General features: G+C 38.5%; 1 protein-coding gene across 1 annotated transcript in view; it reads left to right on the top strand.

Annotated features, from left to right (window-relative positions):
- Positions 1–21,927, top strand: part of LOC128638201 (bile salt export pump-like) — a 192,392-nt gene extending 170,465 nt beyond the window's left edge. The window contains exons 25-27 of the mRNA XM_053690063.1: positions 10,426–10,632; positions 19,441–19,587; positions 21,727–21,927. Coding sequence (XP_053546038.1) covers positions 10,426–10,632; positions 19,441–19,587; positions 21,727–21,927 — 555 coding nt within the window. The remainder of the gene's footprint in view (positions 1–10,425; positions 10,633–19,440; positions 19,588–21,726) is intronic.
- The last annotated feature ends 761 nt before the right edge of the window (positions 21,928–22,688 follow it).

Raw genomic sequence — 22,688 nt, 5'->3', positions numbered from 1 at the left:
TTTTTAGTGTACAACGGAGATTGGATGAGGAGCCTCCACGCCACTGAGGACCGCCCCCGCTGAAGACCGCCGCTGAGGACCGCTGCCGTTGAAGACCACCGATGAGAACCGCTACTGAGGACTGCTGCTCCATATCCATGCATGGGGGAAGACCGCTCCGCACCTCCGCTCCATGCAGCCTTCGCTCCAGATGAAGATAGAAGATGATGGAGCTGCCTTAAAGAAGACATTCACCACCAGACTTCAGGAATGAGGAGTACCTATTTGGGGCTTAGTCTAAGGCTTTTTTATTTTTTGGGGTGGCTTTTTTTTAGATTTGTGTTTTTTGGGCTGTAAAAGAGCTGATTGCCCTTTTAATGGCAGTAAAATAACTGAATGCCCTTTTAAGGGCAATGGGTAGCTTAGGTTTTTTAAGACTTCGTTTTTTTTATTTTGGGGTGTTGGTTGGGTGGGGGGTTTTACTGTTAGGCGGTAATTGGTAATTTTTTTAGGTAAAAGCTGTTTAACTTAGGACAATGCCCTGCAAAAGACCTTTTAAGGGCTATTGGTAGTTTAGTATTAGATTAAGGGTTTTTTTTTATTTTTTTTATTTTGGGGGGATTTTTTATTTGTTATAGGGGTATACGTTTAGGATTAATTTTTTTATTTTGGATAGCTTTGTTTACCTTTTTTTCCTGATACCCTGGCATTTGGTATACGAGGTGTGAGTGCAAATCCACACCTCGTATAATATAGGTATACATACTGTATATACAGATATATATATAGATATATATATATATATATATATATATATATATATATATATATATATATATATATATATATATATATATATGAATATCTATTTAAAAATACTTAGAACATATTCTGCTATGTGAAAAACATTCGAATGGGAAATATTTACAGTAAATACATAGTTAAAAACTTTATTAAAAAGTAATATTGCATAAATATGATTTTTTATGTTTTCAGCTACTTGACTGCTAAATGCTCCAATGCATATAAATATGTCTATATATGTATACATATGTATTTATGTGTTTATATGTGTATATATGTCAGTAAATACATATATACACATATAAATACATAGATACACACACATTTGTCTATCTATCTATCTATCTATCTATCTATCTATCTATCTATCTATCTATCTATCTATCTATCTATCTATCTATCTATCTATACATATACATATTTAGACATGTATATGTATGTATCTTTATTTTAAAACCCTTTGCAGCTTTTTTTTTTCTTCTAACACCTAAGATCTCATATTATTGAACCCTTATAACCTTTTTATGCAATATTTTTTTTCAATAATTTTTATTAGATGGTGTATTATGAGTGTAACTGTACTTTTCAATGTATTTTTGATGTATTTTGTGCAACTTTTTATTTGAACATAACAGTTAACCAGAGTTCTGAAGTAGCGCTATCCAAAAGTGAGATAAATTAAATTGTGCTTGAGCAACCACGTTTGCTTCAATTTGTTATATGCGCGCTACTTCTTATCAATCTCGCCACTCGTAACTTAATCCTTTGATGGCAGATAAGAACCATAGGCCCAACAAGTCCACCCAAAATTTACTAAAAGTATAAACGTTTCTAGTTCGTAGGATAACATTATGCTTATCCCAGGCATTCTTAAAGTCCCCCACAGTGTTTGTCATTACCACCTCTTGTGGAAGTTTATTCCATCAATCAACCACCCTTTCTGTGAAGAAGTGCTTCCTCAAATTACTCCTGAACCTACTAACCTTCAGCTTGAGATCATGACCCCTTGTTTTTTTATTTATTTTTTTATGAAAAATACTTACAGCCCTAGCTTTACTAAGCTCCTTAATATACGTGTACCTCTTTAAAATATATACATCTATATAAACAAACTTCAAATGAACAACTTTTAATCAAGGTAGAAGAGGACCAAAATGAAAGTTTCTGTGTTGAAAATAGGGTTGGTAGAAATGGTCAATAAAATAAAAAAGATTTGCAAGTCATCAATGTGGCCCCCAGGACTTAGTAAGACAACCCACTGTATCCTATTGCATAGCATCAAGTTTTTTTGCTGACAAGAGGATTTGTTCACACTGCAGTAATACTCAGCCATCAACTTAACTTGGGTAATGTTGAAACTCTAAATACACAATTTAAGTTATTTTGACCATTTTACAGTTGAATATCAATTATTAATATTAAACCAGTAAATACATAATGTGTTTAATCAATATCATGTTTTATTTTAATCAGTGTAACAGGAGGAAATACACATTTATACAAATAAAATAGCCTATTATTATGATTTCAAATTCAATACTAAACCTTTTTTTACTAGAAAGACCAGACAGAGTTCTGAAACCAAAATGTTAAAATTGCTTAAACATAATTTTTTTAAAGAAAAAACTTCAGACCAATAAAATGCTCTCTCATTTAGAAAATCAGGCACCAATTTTGAAACAATGCGCTGCTCTAATTTGCATTTACATTTTTTTTACCATTCACCCCTTCCTCCAATCATTTACCTCCTTACAAAAAAGTAATGACACAAAAATTTAGATTTTGTGCTGTCAACTGAGGAATGTAGGGCCTTAACTTCCACTACAGGTAAATCTGCTCACTCAGCAGCTCTTTTTCTCACACATTGGTATTTATCCCACAGAGACTCAAATATCTTTAGGTAGGGCTTTGAGTCTTGGCAGATGTTTGAGACACTGCATAAATGTCAGTTGCATTTTCCGCACAAAAAAATACATAAAAATGCCAAAACAAGAGGTCACAATCATAAGTTAAGGGTATCAGATTCAGGAGAAATCAGAGGAAGCATGTTTACAGAAAGGGTGGTGAATTCATGTAATAAACTTCCAATAGAGGTGGTAAACACAGGTACTGTAAAATAATTAAAAAATGACTGGTACATGCATAAGACTAATAAAACAGTATTATGTAATATGGGTAGACTTGATGGGCCTTTTTGGTTCTTAACTACTGCCAAATTCTATGTTTCTATGTTTATGCTATATATGGTGGACCTTCCCTAAACCTCTGCCCTTTTGGAGTAAAATTTATAATATATCTTAATAGACTCTTTGGAAAATCCTATCGGCTAGATTTAGAGTTTTGTCGGTAAAGACCAGCGTAGCTAACGCTGCTTTTTTTCCCAGCGCACCCTTAAGACAACGCTGGTATTTAGAGTTGTCTGAGGGGCTGCGTTAGGCTCAGAAAAGGGTGCATTGAGTCTAATTTAGCTCCACATCAACCCTCAATACCAGCGTTGCTTACGGACGCGGTGAGCTGGAAAAACGTGCTCGTGCACGATATCCCCATAGGAAACAAAGGGGCAGTTTGGGCTGAAAAAAAAAAACCTAACACCTGCAAAAAAGCAGCGTTCAGCTCCTAACGCAGCCCCATTGTTTCCTGTGGGGAAACACTCTCTAAGGCCTAGATTTGGAGTTCGGCGGTAGCCGTCAAAACCAGCGTTAGAGGCTCCTAACGCTGGTTTTGGCCGCCCGCTGGTATTTGGAGTCAGTGATTAAAGGGTCTAACGCTCACTTTTCAGCCGCGACTTTTCCATACCGCAGATCCCCCTACGCCATTTGCGTAGCCTATCTTTTCAATGGGATCTTTCTAACGCTGGTATTTAGAGTCGTTTCTGAAGTGAGCGTTAGAGCTCTAACGACAAAATTCCAGCCGCCTGAAAATAGCAGGAGTTAAGAGCTTTCTGGCTAACGCCGGTTTATAAAGCTCTTAACTACTGTACCCTAAAGTACACTAACACCCATAAACTACCTATGTACCCCTAAACCGAGGTCCCCCCACATCGCCGCCACTCTATTTAAATTTTTAACCCCTAATCTGCCGACCGCCACCTACGTTATACTTATGTTCCCCTAATCTGCTGCCCCTAACCCCGCCGACCCCTATATTATATTTCTTAACCCCTAACTTGCCCCCCACAACGTCGCCGCAAGCTACTTAAAATAATTAACCCCTAATCTTCCGACCGCAAATCGCCGCCACCTACGTTATCCCTATGTACCCCTAATCTGCTACCCCTAACATCGCCGACCCCTATATTATATTTATTAACCCCTAATCTGCCCCCCTCAACGTCGCCGACACCTGCCTACACTTATTAACCCCTAATCTGCCGAGCGGACCTGAGCGCTACTATAATAAAGTTATTAACCCCTAACCCGCCTCACTAACCCTATCATAAATAGTATTAACCCCTAATCTGCCCTCCCTAACATCGCCGACACCTAACTTCAATTATTAACCCCTAATCTGCCGACCGGAGCTCACCGCTATTCTAATAAATGTATTAACCCCTAAAGCTAAGTCTAACCCTAACACTAACACCCCCCTAAGTTAAATATAATTTAAATCTAACGAAATAAATTAACTCTTATTAAATAAATTATTCCTATTTAAAGCTAAATACTTACCTGTAAAATAAATCCTAATATAGCTACAATATAAATTATAATTATATTATAGCTATTTTAGGATTAATATTTATTTTACAGGCAACTTTGTAATTATTTTAACCAGGTACAATAGCTATTAAATAGTTAAGAACTATTTAATAGTTACCTAGTTAAAATAATAACAAATTTACCTGTAAAATAAATCCTAACCTAAGTTATAATTAAACCTAACACTACCCTATCAATAAAATAATTAAATAAACTACCTACAATTACCTACAATTAACCTAACACTACACTATCAATAAATTAATTAAACACAATTCCTACAAATAAATACAATTAAATAAACTAGCTAAAGTACAAAAAATAAAAAAGAACTAAGTTACAGAAAATAAAAAAATATTTACAAACATAAGAAAAATATTACAACAATTTTAAACTAATTACACCTACTCTAAGCCCCCTAATAAAATAACAAAGCCCCCCAAAATAAAAAATTCCCTACCCTATTCTAAATTAAAAAAGTTACAAGCTCTTTTACCTTACCAGCCCTGAACAGGGCCCTTTGCGGGGCATGCCCCAAGAATTTCAGCTCTTTTGCCTGTAAAAAAAAACATACAATACCCCCCCCCAACATTACAACCCACCACCCACATACCCCTAATCTAACCCAAACCCCCTTAAAGAAACCTAACACTAAGCCCCTGAAGATCTTCCTACCTTGTCTTCACCATACCAGGTTCACCGATCCGTCCTGGCTCCAACATCTTCATCCAACCCAAGCGGGGGTTGGCGATCCATAATCCGGTCCAGAAGAGGCTCCAAAGTCTTCCTCCTATCCGGCAAGAAGAGGACATCCGGACCGGCAAACATCTTCTCCAAGCGGCATCTTCGATCTTCTTCCATCCGGAGCGAAGCGGCAGGATCCTGAAGACATCCAGCGCGGAACATCCATCCGGACCGACGACTGAACGACGAATGACTGTTCCTTTAAGGGACGTCATCCAAGATGGCGTCCCTCGAATTCCGATTGGCTGATAGGATTCTATCAGCCAATCGGAATTAAGGTAGGAATTTTCTGATTGGCTGATGGAATCAGCCAATCAGAATCAAGTTCAATCCGATTGGCTGATCCAATCAGCCAATCAGATTGAGCTCACATTCTATTGGCTGTTCCGATCAGCCAATAGAATGCGAGCTCAATCTGATTGGCTGATTGGATCGGCCAATCGGATTGAACTAGATTCTGATTGGCTGATTCCATCAGCCAATCAGAAAATTCCTACCTTAATTCCGATTGGCTGATAGAATCCTATCAGCCAATCGGAATTCGAGGGACGCCAAGGGCTTTTTGCGGGGCATTGCCCCAAAGTAATCAGCTCTTTTACCTGAAAATAAAAATACAATACCCCCCCAACATTACAACCCACCACCCACATACCCCTACTCTAACCCACCCAAACCCCCCTTAAAAAAACCTATTGCTAACCCCCTGAAGATCATCCTACCTTGAGTCGTCTTCACCCAGTAGAGCCGAATCCTTCATCCAAGGTACGCAGAGGAGGTCCTTCATCCGGTAGAAGTCTTCATCCAAGCGGGGCAAGAAGAGGTCCTCCATCCGGTAGAAGTGTTCATCCAGGCGGCGTCTTCAATCTTCATCCATCCGGAGCAGAGCAGAGCCATCTTCAAAAGAGCCGACGCAGAGCCATCCTCTTCAACCGACGACTTCCCGACGAATGAAGGTTCCGATCAGCCAATAGAATGCGAGTTCAATACGATTGGCTGATTGGATCAGCCAATCGGATTGAACTTCAATCTGATTGGCTGATTGCATCAGCCAATGAGATTTTTTTCTACCTTAATTCCGATTGGCTGATAGAATTCTATCAGCCAATCGGAATTGAAGGGACACCATCTTGGATGACATCCCTTAAAGGAACCTTCATTCGTTGGGAAGTCGTCGGTTGAAGAGGATGGCTCCGCGTCGGCTCCTTTGAAGATGGATCCGCTCTGCTCCGGATGGATGAAGATTGAAGACGCCGCCTGGATGACCACTTCTACCGGAAGGAGGACCTCTTCTTGCCCCGCTTGGATGAAGACTTCTACCGGATGAAGGACCTCCTCTGCGTACCTCGGATGAAGAATTCGGCTTGGCTGGGTGAAGACGACTCAAGGTAGGATGATCTTCAGGGGGTTAGCGATAGTTTTTTTAAGGGGGGTTTGGGTGGGTTAGAGTAGGGGTATGTGGGTGATGTGTTTTAATGTTGGGGGGGTATTGTATTTTTATTTTCAGGTAAAAATTACTTTGGGGCAATGCCCCGCAAAAAGCCCTTTTAAGGGCTGGTAATAGAGCTGATTACTTTGGTAGTTTAGAATAGGGTAGGGAAGTTTTTTATTTTGGGGGGATTTTTTATTTTATTAGGGGGCTTAGATTAGGTGTAATTAGTTTAAACTTCTTGTAATTCTTTTTTATTTTTTGTAATTTAGTGGGGGGGGGGTTGTATTATAGAATAGTTTATTTTATTGTATTTTAAGTTAGCTAATTGTAGGTAATTTATTTAATTAGTTTAATGATAGTGTAGTGTTAGGTGTATTTGTAACTTAGGTTAGGATTTATTTTACAGGTACTTTTGTACTTATTTTAACTAGGTAGCTATTACATAGTTATTAACTATTTAATAGCTATTGTACCTAGTTAAAATAAATACAATGTTGCCTGTAAAATAAATATAAATCCTAAAATAGCTACAATGTAACTATTAGTTATATTGTAGCTATATTAGGGTTTATTTGATAGGTAAGTATTTAGTTTTAAATAGGATTAATTTAGTTAATTTTTGGAATATTATATCATTTCATTTAAATTATATTTATGTTAGGGGGGTGTTAGGGTTAGGAGGAATAGTTAGATCTTACAGCGCTCCAAGTGGATGTAATATAGCGACCTATAGCTCCAACTACCCACAGAGTTGAAATTCTAGTTGTAAAAGGGCTAGAGAGGAGTGCCAAAAAAAGGCAAGGTCTAATAGAAATAGATGTGGTGGTGAAAGTTTTATGTGGTACTGAACCACAGGTCTAAATATGACACTGTGTGGGTCTGTGTACAGAAACCAAAATATAATATAGCTTAGGATACTTAAAAAGCTATTACCAATTATAGTGGTAAAATATCACAAGAAGTTTTAATACATATTACATAAATAAACATGGATCCATAGTACATAAAAACATAAATAAAAATAGATAAAAACAAATGATGAGTAGTATACACGTGTCAGATACAGTAGATGGAACAAATAAAATATATATTAGCCTTCCAAGGAAGCGAACCAAAGAAGAAAGCTTATTAATGCTGACAAATAATTACTAAAAGAATGGTCAATAAGAAAATTAAATAATATAGAATTTATGAAAAATAATGTAAATCAATAGACGTTAATCCAGTTTAAATCAGTGATCTGGTGTGGTAACAGTTCTCCTCATCTGTTATCCGTGGTGTTAGTGTTAACCAAAAGTGAAACAACGAAAAATCCAAAAGGTGAAAAAATTAAAAATTGCAAAAATCAACTAGTGTGTACACAAGCTAGTGCAAATCAAATAAAGGAGTGTTTGTGATCACGTAACAAAATAATGTTGCACAAAAGTGAAAAATTGAGTGAAGAAAAAATATCTAAAATAAAACAATAGTCCTTGATATAATCCAATCAATGAAAAGTTTTTCTTGGTTTTAGTTCATTCAATAAAATCAATAGATGTTTGTAGAAAAAATAAAATATAACTGGGAAATCCTCAAAACCTGTAAACAGAAGATAAAAACATAGCATAATACTGTTATAATATTAAGTAGTAAAAGGAATATAGCTCACCATATAATTGCCAATGCGTTTCGTTCCACAGATGGGGCCTTTTTCAAGACTAGTATATGGTTAGGTGAGCAAGAACTTTTATATCTATGTGTAACCAATCAGAATATGCTTCCATTGGCGCCAAAAATCTCTCAGTACCGGAAGTGCTGTACAGGATCTGATGATTTTTTGAACCGGATGTTGTTATTCCGGTTTTAGGGTCAATATATTCATACACTTAATATTTCCGCTAAAACATGCAGTGATTAAGGCAGGTATGTTTTAAGTAAGAAAGAACTCAGTTCTACTCATTTGCCCTTTATTACTAATTAACCTGCCAGATTTAGCCGATTTTACTTAGCCATATTGTGCACTACCGGATATTTCTGATCTCGTCAAACCGGAAGTTGAAGTGGCCTATACTTCCGGTGCGGAGTTATTACGCTAGACCGGAAGTTGTGATTTGTGAAACCGGAAGTTGTGGTTTGCTTAAGCCGGAAGTAAAAAGAGCGTGAGCTTCCAGTGGGGCTTTTTCTTTGTGTTGTAATCCGGTGTATCTCTGTTATATAGATATGGGGCAGGAAGAACTGATTGATTGGAGCATGAGCTGATATAGATCTGCATGATAAATATGCATGTGTTTAAGTGTTAAAATACAGTTCAAGGTTTGCTAATTTCATAGATACAGTTATATATAAGTGAAATCGTGCAAATAAAATTACATAAATAGATCTCATCAGACGCATATATAGTGTCATACAATTTAGGAACATATATATGTTGGTGTTAGGGTTAAAGTTAGGTTTAGGGGTTAATAACTTTATTATAGTAGCGGCGACGGTGTGGGCAGGAGATTAGGGGTTAATAATTGTAGGTAGGTGGCGGCGATGTTAGGGAATGCAGATTAGGGGTTAATAACATTTATTATAGTGTTTGCGAGGCGGGAGTGCGGTGGTTTAGGAGTTAATACATTTATTATAGTGGCGACGAGGTCCGGTCGGCAGATTATCGGTTAATAAGTGTAGGTAAGGTAGCGGCGACGTTGGGGGGGCAGATTAGCGGGTTAATAAATATAATATAGGGGTCGGCTGTGTTAGGGGCAGCAGATTAGCGGTTTATAGGTATAATGTAGGTGGCGGCGGTGTCCGGTCGGCAGATTAGGGGTTACATTTTTTATTATAGTGGCAGCGATGTGGGGGGGGCCTCGGTTTAGGGGTACATAGGTAGTTTATGGGTGTTAGTGTACTTTGTAGCACAGTAGTTAAGAGCTTTATATTCACACGTTAGCCCATAAAGCTCTTAACTACTGACTTTTTTTGCGGCTGGAGTCTTGTCAGTAGAGGGTCTACCGCTCACTTCTCCCAAGACTCCAAATACCGGTGTTAGGCAGATCCCATTGAAAAGATGGGATACGCAAATTGGCGTAAGGGGATCTGCGGTAGCCTGGAGTCGCAGTGAGGAAGTGAGCGTTAGACCCTTTCCTGTCTGACTCTAAATACCAGCGGGCGGCCAAAAGCAGCGTTAGGACCCCTTAACGCTGCTTATGACGGCTAACGCAAAACTCTAAATCTAGGTGTATGTTCTTTTGAATTTACTTTTTCACCAAAACTTAAATACAAGACCCACAACAGACTTTTGCAAATGATCATAAATAGTGTGAAGAAACTAATCCCATCATTTTGGAAATAGGATACAATACCAACACTGCATATGTGGCTGGAACAAATTCACTTACATCTATCACTAAAACAACACCTCTATTTAATTTCTGACAACATGGAAATATACTATAATATGCTATTCATTTGGGAATCTAAACCTGCTGACTATTTTATAATTAATTAAAAAATAAGGGCCGCTCCTTATATTATATACTTTTGTTTGATATCAAATTCAGTGTAAAATAGATTCTTTTCCTTTCCTTCAATTTTACTATTATTATAGTTTTAACCACTCTAAAAACAGTCAAACTGTAGTAGATTATCACAAGCTGACCATTTACCTTCTTACACATGGTGATGGCATGAAAACTGTAATACATATTTTTACCTAGAATTGTTTTTGCTGTTTTGTAATGAAATGTCACTTAAGTAGACACCTTCCTAAAGCTATACTTCTCTAATGAAATCTTTTACTGTTTACAGCTTGTTGACGGGCGTGTAACAACTAAAGTGAACATGTCATTTTTAAGAAGCAAAATTGGAATTGTTTCTCAGGAACCTGTATTGTTTGAAGGTAGCATTGCAGATAACATCAAATACGGAGACAACTCTCGTGATATCACAATGGATGAAGTGATTCAGGCCTCAAAGAAAGCTCACCTCCATGAGTTTGTTATGTCATTACCAAACGTAAGTAAAAAGGCCCTTACATTTTTTTTTCTTAGAAAAATCCTCCTATTTCACTGAGACTTAGTCAATCCTGTTGAAGTTCCCAAAACTGTTTTTATGCAGTCAATGTTCTTTATCCACATTTAAAGAGACATGAAAAACATTTTTTTCATGATTTAGGTAGAACATACAATTTTAATCAACTTTCCAGTTTACTTCTATTATCATATTAGTTTAATTCTCTTCATATTATTTGATGAAGGAACAGCAATGCATTACTGGTTTCTAACTGAACATATGGGTGAGCCAATGACAATTGGTATATAAATGTAGCCACCAATCAGCAGCTAGAACCTAGGTGTCACACCACGCCGCTCTAGCTGTTGCTAGGGGCGCAGCGTCTCCTTCCCTGCTCGTTGCCAGGCGCTGTGTCGGGTCCGGAGGCGTGCGGCACTGACGCCATTGCCGCACGCTTCTCTCCGGTCCCGATGCCTGGGCGCGAATCCTGCGCCTATTTAAGTCTCTTCCTCTCGATCTATCACTGCCCAAGTATAGGTGTTACTTTGTGTACTCCTGGGAGTGATAGATTGTTTTTTCTTATTGCCTTGCTGTGTATGAACCCTGCCTGTCTGACTACTTTGCCTGCTATACCCCTGAATTGCTGTTCAATACGCTGCTGCTGAACTCTGCTTGTCTGACTACTCTACCTGTTTAACCCCTAAATTGCTGGATTGATATATTGCTGCTGAACCCTGCCTGTCTGACTACTCTACCTGTTTAATTCCTAAATTGCTGGACTGATATATTGCTAATGAACCCTGCCTTTCTGACTACTCTGCTTTTTAACCCCTGTTATTCTGGATTGCCTCTTTGTTGCTGAACCCTGTCTGACAATTCTAGTGGTGTGCCCTTGGACTGCTTTACCATTGCCGAATCCTGCCTGTCTGACCATTCCAGTGATTTGCCTTGCCCTGTTCTGCCATTGTCACTGGGGACTGTCCTGCCTGTGGTGAGTGCAGCTCTCCTCATCTTACTAACTTTCTCTGCTCTGGAATATTCCCTATTATTCCGGCCTGATGCCGGGATAACAAGACTACTGGCCGAGTTCAGTCTGATAGAGGGGTATCCCACGAGCATTACATTATACTTGGGCTATGGAGTTAGATGAGGTGGCACAAGCTGTTTATCTTCAGGAACAGATGTTGGGAACCCATACCACACAGTTGCAGAATATGGATTCCAAGCAGGAGGCTATTACCAAACAACAAGTATACCCCGGATACCTTTGCCTGACAAGTATGAAGGTACTATGGATTGCAGGGGTTTTCTTAACCAATGCAGGCTGCACTTCCGCAATGATCCTCGCACCTTTCAGTCTCACCAGTCAAGGGTCACCTTTATCATTTCCTTGCCGAAAGACAAGACCCTAGCCTGGGTCTCTCCTTTTTTTGGAACAGAATGCTCCACTCCTGCATGATGCTGATAATTTTATTTCTGCTTTATCTTCTGTGTTTGGGACTTCTGGCTGTACCTCTGCTGCAGAATATTCTCTCCTGGATCTTCACCAGGGCAATAGAACTGTGGCACAGTTTGCCATTGTGTTTCGCACCTTGACACTTGAAACCACTTGGGATGGCAGTGCTCTCAAGGCAGCCTTTAGGAGGAGTCTGCTTGAACGCATCAAAGATGAACTCACCTATCGTGATATTCTTTCTTCTTTGGGTGACTTTATAGCGCTTTGTATCAGTCTGGACTCTTGCTTTCAGGAGAGACAAGCCGAGAGAAACAGAACAAGGAGGGTCCTCCCTTCCTGTCCCACTGTTTGTCCGGTTCTGGCAGCATCCTCTACCCCTTCAGCAGCTCCAGTTACCTCCATGGAGGAACGCATGGATCTCTCCTCCTTCAAACCTTCAGAGTCTGAAAGACAGAGAAGAAGGAGACTGAGACTATGCTTATATTGTGGATCTAACACTCACTAACTAAAGGACTGTGACATTCAGCCGGGAAAAGCAAATGCTTAGGGGATAACAAAGGGGTACCTCTAAGCATGATTTCTACTAAATCCCCTCACTCCTCTCGGATCCTGGTACCTGTTACCCTTACCTTCCTTCAGAATACTGTCCACACTCAAGCCTTCATTGATTCAGGGGCAGCTGAAAACTTCCTGGATCACCGTTTCATGATTCAAGCTGGCTTGCCTCTTTTGCAGAAAAGACATTGTCTTAAAATAACTACTCTGGATGGCACCCCCCTTCGTTCAGGCTTGATCCATTTTGAGTCAGCACCCCTGACCGTGGGTGTCCTTCATACCAAACAGCTGCAGTTCGAGGTCATTCATTCCCCAGCACAACCTGTCATCCTTGGTTTTCCTTGGCTTCAGTTACACAATCCACAGTTCGACTGGGCTGAAGGACAACTGGCCTCCTGGGGTATCTCCTGTTTCCACTCCTGCTTTGCTAAAGTCCCTCCTCTGCTTTGCATTCCCATAGCCAGCATCCAGACTCCTTCAAACTTTCCTTTGGTATATGCAGACTTTGCAGATGTGTTTGAGAAAAAAGCAACCAGCGTGCTGCCACCCCACCGTCATTATGACTGCAAGATCGACCTATTTCCTGGAGCCCCATTTCCTAAAGGGAGTACGTATCCACTCTCCAAGGCTGAAACCAAATCCATGGAGGAGTACTCTTCTTTTTTGTCAGTAAGAAGGATGGTGGGCTCAGACCCTGCATCGACTACAGGACCTTGAACAACCATCAAGAATCGCTATCCCATTCCATTGATCACTGAACTGTATGACTCACTCCAGGACACTCGTTTTTTCACCAAGTTGGACTTACATGGGGCATACAATCTGATACATATCTTTCCAGGCCATGAATGGAAGACTGCCTTCAACACAAGATCTGGGCATTATGAATACCTCGTAATGCCCTTTGGGCTGTGTAACGCCCCTGCAGTCTTCCAGGCATTTGTCAACGATGTCTTCCGTGACCTCCTCAACCGCACTGTCATCGTCTATCTGGATGACATCCTTATTTTCTCTTCCACTTTAGAGGAGCATCATAGACACGTGAGACAGGTGCTTCTACAGCTAAGAGACAATTCTTTGGTAGCCAAGCTAGAAAAATGTGAGTTTGATCTACTTCAGATCCAATTCCATTGGTTCTGTCATCTCGAAGGAGGGTTTTGCCATGGATCCTACTAAACTCACCGCAGTTCTAGAATGGCCTCAACCTACATCTTTAAAGGAATTACAGAGATTCTTGGGATTCTCCAATTATTACCGCATGTTTATAAAGAACTTTTCTCATACAGTATCTCCTCTTACTGAATTGAAAAACGGAACAAAGACTGTAAACATTGGCTTCCCGAAGCCATAAATGTCTTCTCTTGTCTGAAAAAGGCCTTCTGTTCAGTTCCTGTGCTCAGACATCCTGATCCTGACCTACAGTTCACTTTAGAGGTTGATCCCTCTGAGATAGGGGCTGGAGCAGTTTTAACCCAAAGGGATCCTTTGACTTCCAAGTCACACCCTGCAGCCTTTTTCTCTAAATGCTTTACTCCTGCTGAGAGGAGTTATGATGTGGGTAATCGTGAGCTCCTAGCCATTAAGATGGCTTTGACTGAATGGCATCATTGGTTAGAGGGCGCCACCAATCCCATTCAGATTCTCACCGACCACAAGAATCTGACTTACCTAAAGGCTGCTCATTGACTCAACCCTCGACAGGCCAGGTGGACCTTGTTCTTTTCTCGTTTGAATTTTGTGGTTTCTTATCTTCCTGGGACCAAGAACAAAAAGGTGGATGCCCTTTCCCATCAGTTCCCTTACTCAAGTTACTCCTCTGAAGCTCCTATTGAAGACATCATACCCCCCTCCTGTGTGGTTGCTCAACTAAATACCACCCTTCTGCAAAGATTACAACGTGCCCAGTCTAGTAAACCTCCTGGAGCCCCCATGGCCTCCGGTATCCTCTTTGTACCTCTGAACTTACGCACCCCCGTGCTAGCCTGGGCTCATGATAGCAAATACTCAGGACATCCTGGTTTGACTAGGACTTTCAAGTGTCTTTCCCAACATGTATGGTGGCTTACTATGAAATCTGATGCTCAGGATTATGTGAAAGCCTGCACAACTTGTGCTGCCAACAAAACCTTCTGATCCTTGCCTCCTGGCTTGCTCCAACCATTGTCCATTCCCAAACAACCATGGACACACATAGCAATGGATTTCATTATGAACCTTCCTCCTTCTGACCACCATACAGTTATCTGGGTTGTGGTGGATCGCTTTTCCAGACTGGCTCATTTCGTACCCCTAACCAAACTGCCTTCTGCCCAAGAACTATCATCTCTTTTTCTCTTGCGTGTGGTACGACTTCATGGCATTCCTGTGAATATAGTTTCAGACAGAGGTCCACAGTTCATCTCTACCTTTTGGAGAGCCTTCTACAAATTGATCAGAACCACTGTTTCTTTGTCTTCTGGCTACCATCCTCAGACAAATGGACTAAATGAGAGGGTTAACCAGGATATTGGAGCCTACCTTAGAGCCTTTGTCAATGCTTGCCATACCAACTGGTCTGAATTGTAACCCCTAGCAGAGCTGGCAAGAAACACTCATTGGCGCTCTTCTCTTTGATGTTCTCCATTTCAAGCCGCAGGAGGGTATCAACCTTGTGTCTTCCCTCTTTCTGCTCAGTCCACTATGGTTTCTGCTGCAGACTAACACGTCACTAGACTCACCACTTATTGGCAACGTATTCGCTCTCAGTTACGTTCAGCTGTCTCCATATATAAGAACTTTGCTGATCGTCATAGAGCTTCTGTCCGTGCCATCCCAGTGGGTGAATATGTTTGGATCTCTACTTAACATAATCGTTTACGTCAACCCTGTCACCAATTGGAACCTAGGTTTATCGGCCCTTACAAGGTCCTGAAAAGACTGTCTCCTGTTGCCTACAAAGTGGCCTTGCCCAAAACCCTGCACATACACACAGTCTTCCACATTTCATTACTCAAGCCTTACATCAAACATAGATATACCCGACTCCAAGCTCCTCCTCCTCCGCTCCTGGTCCATGGTGAACCTGAATATGAGGTGGCTAAGATCTTGGACTCCAGATACAGGCACAGACAATTGCAGTATCTGATACATTGGAAGGGTTACTCTGTGGCAGATCGTTCCTGGGTCCCTGCCCGTTATGTGCATGCTCCATCTTTGGTCTCCAGATTTCATGCTGCTCATCATTTGAGGCCAACTCTGGTTCCCGGAGGGAACCCTTGAGAAGGGGCTTCTCTGCTCTGGGATATTCCCTATCATTCTGGCTCGACGCTAGGATAAAAAGACTACTGGCCGAGTTCGGTCTGATAGAGGGGTATCCCACGAGCAGTACACTAGGTTATTTGCTGCTCCTGAGCATACCTAGATAAAACTTTTAGCAAAGGATAACAAGAGAAGGAAGCAAATTAAATAGAAGTAAATTGGAAAGTTGTTTAAAATGCTATGCTCTGTCTAAATCATGAATGTCTAATTATTACTTTACTGTCCCTTTAAGTTGAATTTTTTGGAATATTTAGTGTTGTTTTCTGACATTTCTCCTAACCTCGCTTTATTAAAAATTATCTCTTCCTTTTCCTGATGAATTTGAATAGAGAATTTGATGTTTTTTTTAGCTAAACTTATACTGAGTGGTGGAGGGTATGACAAATATAGGAGTGGAAATATCTTGGGTGTTCATATGATTGCTAGTAAAACCCACAGGTGTTTAACCCCATTAGTTAACAGACAGTGATTTTACCTGTTGGTTTTTAGTAACTGCAACAGTGATTTGATGCCTGAAATATACACATAGGAGACATTAGGCCTCTTGATTTTCTGTTATACCCAGCAGTAATTATTTTTTTATTTTTTTATTTATATTTTTATTGAGGACAAAACAGTAGATTCACATACAATACATAGTACAATCATTGTATCACATATTGACATCAAGTGGTCCATTTATCAAATGTCTGTCGAACCTGATCCGACAGTGCGGATCAGGTCCTACAGAAATTGCTGAATGCGGAGAGCAATACGCTCTCCATATTCAGCATTGCACCAGCAGCTCACAAGAACTGCTGGTGCAACGCCGCCCCCTGCAGATAGCAGGGGCGTGTCAATCAACCCGATCATACTCGATCCGGTTGAATTGTGGTGATTCCTGTCCGCTTGCTCAGAGCAGGTGGACAGGGTTATGGAGCAGCGGTCTTTAGACTCATAACTGTTGTTTCTGGCGAGCCTGCAGGCTCGCCAGAAACACGAGACGTGGAGCTTGATAGATAGGCCCCCATATCTGATTATCTGGAGTGTACATATAGATATTGCAGTTATCATTTTTCTTCCCCTTTTACTTGGTGAAATGGGTCACTCTTGTAACTATGATGTTATGTTAATCTGTAGCCAGGGGTAAACAATGAACAAACTAAACTGAACAAGAAGAATTGCATATTATATTGACAGAATTAAAAAATAAAGATGCAAAATGCCCAAACTGGAAAGGCCAATGATATATATAACAGTACAAATAGAAATAATACAAATGAACTATCAAATTAAACCTATATAAATGCTAAGGATATCATAGCAATGTAACAAGGGATTGGTAATCATAATATATACCCTCTAGATTTAAAATGGGGAATTTGGTGTGCAACACCAATATGTGTCTGAACTGTTCCCATTCCATTTCATTTGTCGTATTAACAGAGCCACCTGGTGGTCAATAGTAGGATAACAGCTCTGAGAATATGTGGCTCTTGAAATCTATCATATAAATGTATTAAAGAGATTTAGTGTAGGAGAAAAAATAACGCCAGTGCCCAGCTGGCTAACACCAGGATATATCACATGGTTAAAAAGCGAATAGGCTCCTGTGTAATCAGATATATTTTGCCACCTAGGGAGATTATCAGCACCTGGCACCAGACCGCTACCTCGGCCACAGGCAGCAAATCTGGAACCTATGGGTTAATATAATCTGGAGGCCACCATCATTTTAGGGTGTGCTATATGTAGTTAAGGTTTAATGCCCAGAAAATGTATTTATACTTTGAAAGTCTCCTATAAGGATAGGGATTATATGTCATTAGTATCTATATCTCTGTGGTTATGTGATCCTGCATCGCCATGGCATTTTAAAGGGGGTTTATATTGCATAAGATTGTCAAAGGGAGTGTGGTACTATATAATGTGAAATATCTGATAAGGAGAGTTAACCATATGAAAAAAACAGATATAAATAAACATATAAACAATGGGATCAATACACTTTAGCTACCAGAAGGTGTAGTTCTAACAAAAATATTGCAAGCTGTGTTGGCATATTAACATGAACCAAACCTTTGTTGATACAAGGTCAAATGGATGCTGGAAAACTATATATATCGGATATGCCAAGCTTGTTGAGGTATGCTGGGTGAGAATGTATATAGTAGTGCCATAGGGCAAACCAGTGTCCAGCCGGGTAAATAAAAAAAAAATATATATATATATATAAGATCTACAGTACATGTACAAACACATGTAATTTCTAAATGGAAGGAATGACCATTAACAATGTCCAGTCTGTATACACAAAAATACCAAAATGATTAATAACAGTAAATTAAATTAAAAAAAAAAACACTAATAGAAGGAACAACAAACACTTGCCTGGCCAGACTGGAACTTGAATTATTTAAGAGTCAGATTTGTCTGAAAGCTGGTATTTGCGGGGTGTGTGAGGGAAAGGAAATGAGATGGAGGAATGAGGAGATGCTTGTGTGTACAGATGAAGATATGGGTTGGGGTGAGGAAAAAATAGGGTTTAAAAGGCAGAAAGAAATTGCTGTGTGTTGTGGTGGCTGTTAGTGAGTTATATATTTAGAAAATATAATCTTTCTGATTTGAAGAATGTTGTGATGGGTTATGTCTTTACTGATGTCATTGATGTCACTAGTGATGTCATTGATGATTTAGAAATTATAATTTCTTTGTGTAGGATGATGTTATGGGTTATGTCACTACTGATAGCATTGATGATGATATAAATAATGTTACTAGTGAAGCTATTGATTGTATAGAAAATTAAATTTCTTTGTGTAGGATGATTTGAAAGATTATGCCACTACTGCTGCCATGGATGATGCCATATGTGCTGTCATTAGGGTGTGTATATATTATATATACTATATATTATATTAATATTATATATAATATTATATATTATATACACCTATAAACACATAAGTGTGTTGGAGCTCTTGGGCTTGCACCCAAGTTGTTGTTTTTCCCCACTTTTTTTTCTTTATTGACTTCTATGGGGGAAAATGTAAACACGCACGCGATATTGTAAGTTCGGCTTTTTGCACTCGTTGTCTTTAGCACGAGCGGGAAAACAGTTTACTTTCAACTACGAGCACATAAAGCTTACTTGTAGCGAATATAACACTGAGCATGGGCATTAAATAATGCTCCACTCATAATCTAGCCTAATGTGAATTGTTTACAATTATATTCTTTACTGAGTGTATCATTTTTAGTTCAAAATTGTAAGATATTTGCAGTGACAATATTAAGAAACTGTTTTAAACTGCTGGTTATGCGACTCTCATTACCCAGATGTATGCTACTGTGGATATTTCAGATAGAGACAGCTCTCCTGTATTGACTCACAAAACCTACGTTTTATTGTAAATAAAAAAAAATATTTGTAAAAAGGACTCTCTTTCTTCTCATAGCATGTATTATAAAAATCAAGTATTGTGCTCATCTACTAAAGCTTTAATATTTATCTTCTTTATTAGAAATATGACACTAATGTTGGGATACAAGGATCACAGCTCTCTCGAGGACAAAAGCAACGTATAGCAATAGCTCGTGCAATTGTTAGAGATCCTAAAATTCTATTATTGGATGAAGCTACATCTGCATTAGATACGGAAAGTGAAAAGGTAAAAACAGAGAATACTTTTAAAATGTTATCATAAGGATCTGATAAAAAAGTATTTGTATTTTTTCAATGAAGAATTACATTTATCATGCTGCAAAGATAGAGCATATAATTAAATAGTACTATCCAATTTACTTCTATAATTTATCTCTTCCTCTTAATACTCTTTGTTATAACTTATCTCCATTCCATGAAGGCATACTGAGGTATGCTCCAGAGTATGCACGTGTCTTATGTACTATATGGGCAAGATTTATCAATATGTGAGTGGACAGGATTCACATATTGTGAACCTGTCTGCATTTGATCGTAGATTGAGGTGCACATTTATTCCCCATATTTAAAATTGCACAGGCAAACAATTTTGTAATGCCACCCCCTACCCTCATGTAACCAAGTGCGTGAGATTAAGGCTTGTCAATCACCCTGGTCGAATGAATCCTGGGTGATTTTCATCCGCCAACTCTAACTTGGCGAGAGAGTTTATGAAGCAGTGGTTTAACCCGCTGCTTCATAAATATCAGTTGCAGGCTCAAATGAGCGAGGGGCATTCATCTCATGATAAATCTAACCCTATGCATAAAGTTTTTTAAACATTGTTCAAAACACAGCTGATCAAATGACTAATTATTAAATACCGTTTAATTATTTAGCGAATGGGCCTTATAGAAAAAATTGGAATCTGGAGGGGATCGATAACTTGGTTAAGATGGAGAGATCTTTAGAATTTACCCATTTCAAATATATACAGTAGATTGTAATCACTTTCTTTAAAGCTTAAGCTAATAAACAATAATAATGTTCTTTTGTTTTAAATATACATTAACACTTTGAGATTATAATTTAAAGTTTTATGTGTAAAAACAAATATTTGTAATATACTTTCATTATTTTGTCTCCTTTTCTCTGTAATTTAAAGGGACACTCAATCAAAATTAAACTTTCATTATTCAGATAGAGCATGCAATTTTAAACAACTTTCCAATTTACTTCCATTAAAAAAATGTGCACAGTCTTTTTATATTTAAACTTTTTGAGTCACCAGCTCCTACTGAGCATGTGCAAGAATAAGTGTGTATGCATTTGTGAATGGCTGATTGATGTCCCATGGTACGTGTATGCATTTGTGATTGGCTGATAGCTGTCACATGGTACAGTGGGAGTGGAAAAAGTGTCAGAAAAAAATATCTACAACTCATTTGAAGTTCAAAATAAGTGCTATTGCATTGTCTTGATATCTTGCATTTGTTGATTATGCAAATCTACAGTGTTGACTGGTCCTTTAAATCACACATTTGTGGGCTTTCCAATTTGTGTTAAAAGTGAAAGTGTAGACTACAGACCTAATACTTGCTATATTTCACACAATCATTGGTTGTACATTCTAGTGACTCAGTTATATCTGTCCCTGATTGTCCAGTAACAGAGAAGGAGATCTAGGTTATAATATGGTGGCATCCATTGCTTAATGGACACTGAAATGTTACACTTTTTTTGCAAATAAATACAGCTGCATATTACTCTCAGGCTAATCTTTGCTTTGAATAATCACACAAGCAATGCTTAGTGTTCAATGTCTCTTTTTAGAACTTCCTGAATATAATCTACACCACAGCAACAATGTTACACTTTCAGTGAAATTATTTTTTAGAGGTACCAAATATTTTGTTGAATTGCAGTCAATATTAAAATTATTTGGTGAACATGACACTAACGTTTTTTGCAAATCAGGGCATGATAATTTCAAACTAAATGGCAATGTGGTAAAATTATTAATACCAGAAATACCATTATATGAAGTGCTACTGACACTGTTGAATATCCATATGATTTACACTCACAGGCATTGACTCCATTATGTAATATAAAAAATCAAACTATATTCCTTCCTACCTTTATATCTCATGCTACCAGTGCTGTACTTAGTTTTTGTGTTGCTCTGATGGAGGACATATACACGGACAGATCACCCACTAGACAGGATCACTGATTTGTAATAAATGTAAAATATAAAAACATTTGGAGAGTATATATATTTCCCAAAATGAATTCTTCAACCCCTGCACTGACTTCCTAACTTTTTTTAATTTACCTAATTCCATGATAATTCTCACTTCAATGAATTGATCTTTCTTTCCAGACTGTGCAGGTTGCACTGGACGAGGCCAGACAAGGACGTACTTGTATTGCTATAGCCCATCGTTTGTCCACAATTCAGAACAGTGACATTATAGCTGTGATGTCTCAAGGAGCCATTGTTGAAAAAGGATCACATGAAGAACTTATGAACCTTAAAGGTGCCTATTACAAACTAGTAACTACTGGAGCCCCAATAAGTTAAAAATAATTTACTAAAAGCATCAGATTGTCACATTCAAAAAAAAATCTACTTATGGAATCTCAGAGACTTTAAGAACTGAACAGTAAAAATGTCTTTCTTTGGATAAAACATTTTTTTTTTACCATTTTTGGTTCTGCTTTTCTGATCATGTTATGTTTTGAATTCACTGTTCTGGGAGAATTAAATCTACCCTTTGTTTTGTGGAAGTGAAACAGTCTATTTATAAATGACACTTTGCTGAAAGGTTTGGTGTGTAAAAAAGTTGAAGTTTTAGTAATTTAAAGACTATTTGGGAAGTCCAATATAGTCCTTATTTCTGAAAATGGAATATAATATTTGTAATAAATACATTTGTATAAGGCTTTAAGGGACATCCTAAAAACAAGCTGTTCTCTTTAATAAGAACATTTTACTTTTTAAACATATTACATTTTTACTATATGTTATACTCCTTTAACCCCTTAATAACCACAACACTTTTCCATTTTCTGTCCGTTTGGGACCAAGGCTATTTTTACATTTCTGCGGTGTTTGTGTTTAGCTGTAATTTTCCTCTTACTCATTTACTGTACCCACACATATTATATACTGTTTTTCTCGCCATTAAATGGACTTTCTAAAGATACCATTATTATCATCATATCTTATAATTTACTATAAAAAAATATAAAATATGAGGAAAAAATGGAAAAAACACACTTTTTCTAACTATGACCCCCAAAATCTGTTACACATCTACAACCACCAAAAAACACCCATGC

This window comes from Bombina bombina, chromosome 1 (genome assembly GCF_027579735.1).
Source record: "Bombina bombina isolate aBomBom1 chromosome 1, aBomBom1.pri, whole genome shotgun sequence".
Classification (NCBI taxonomy): Eukaryota; Metazoa; Chordata; class Amphibia; order Anura; family Bombinatoridae; genus Bombina; species Bombina bombina.
Note: the sequence above shows the minus strand (reverse complement) of the source record. Positions and strands in the feature narration are given on the sequence as shown.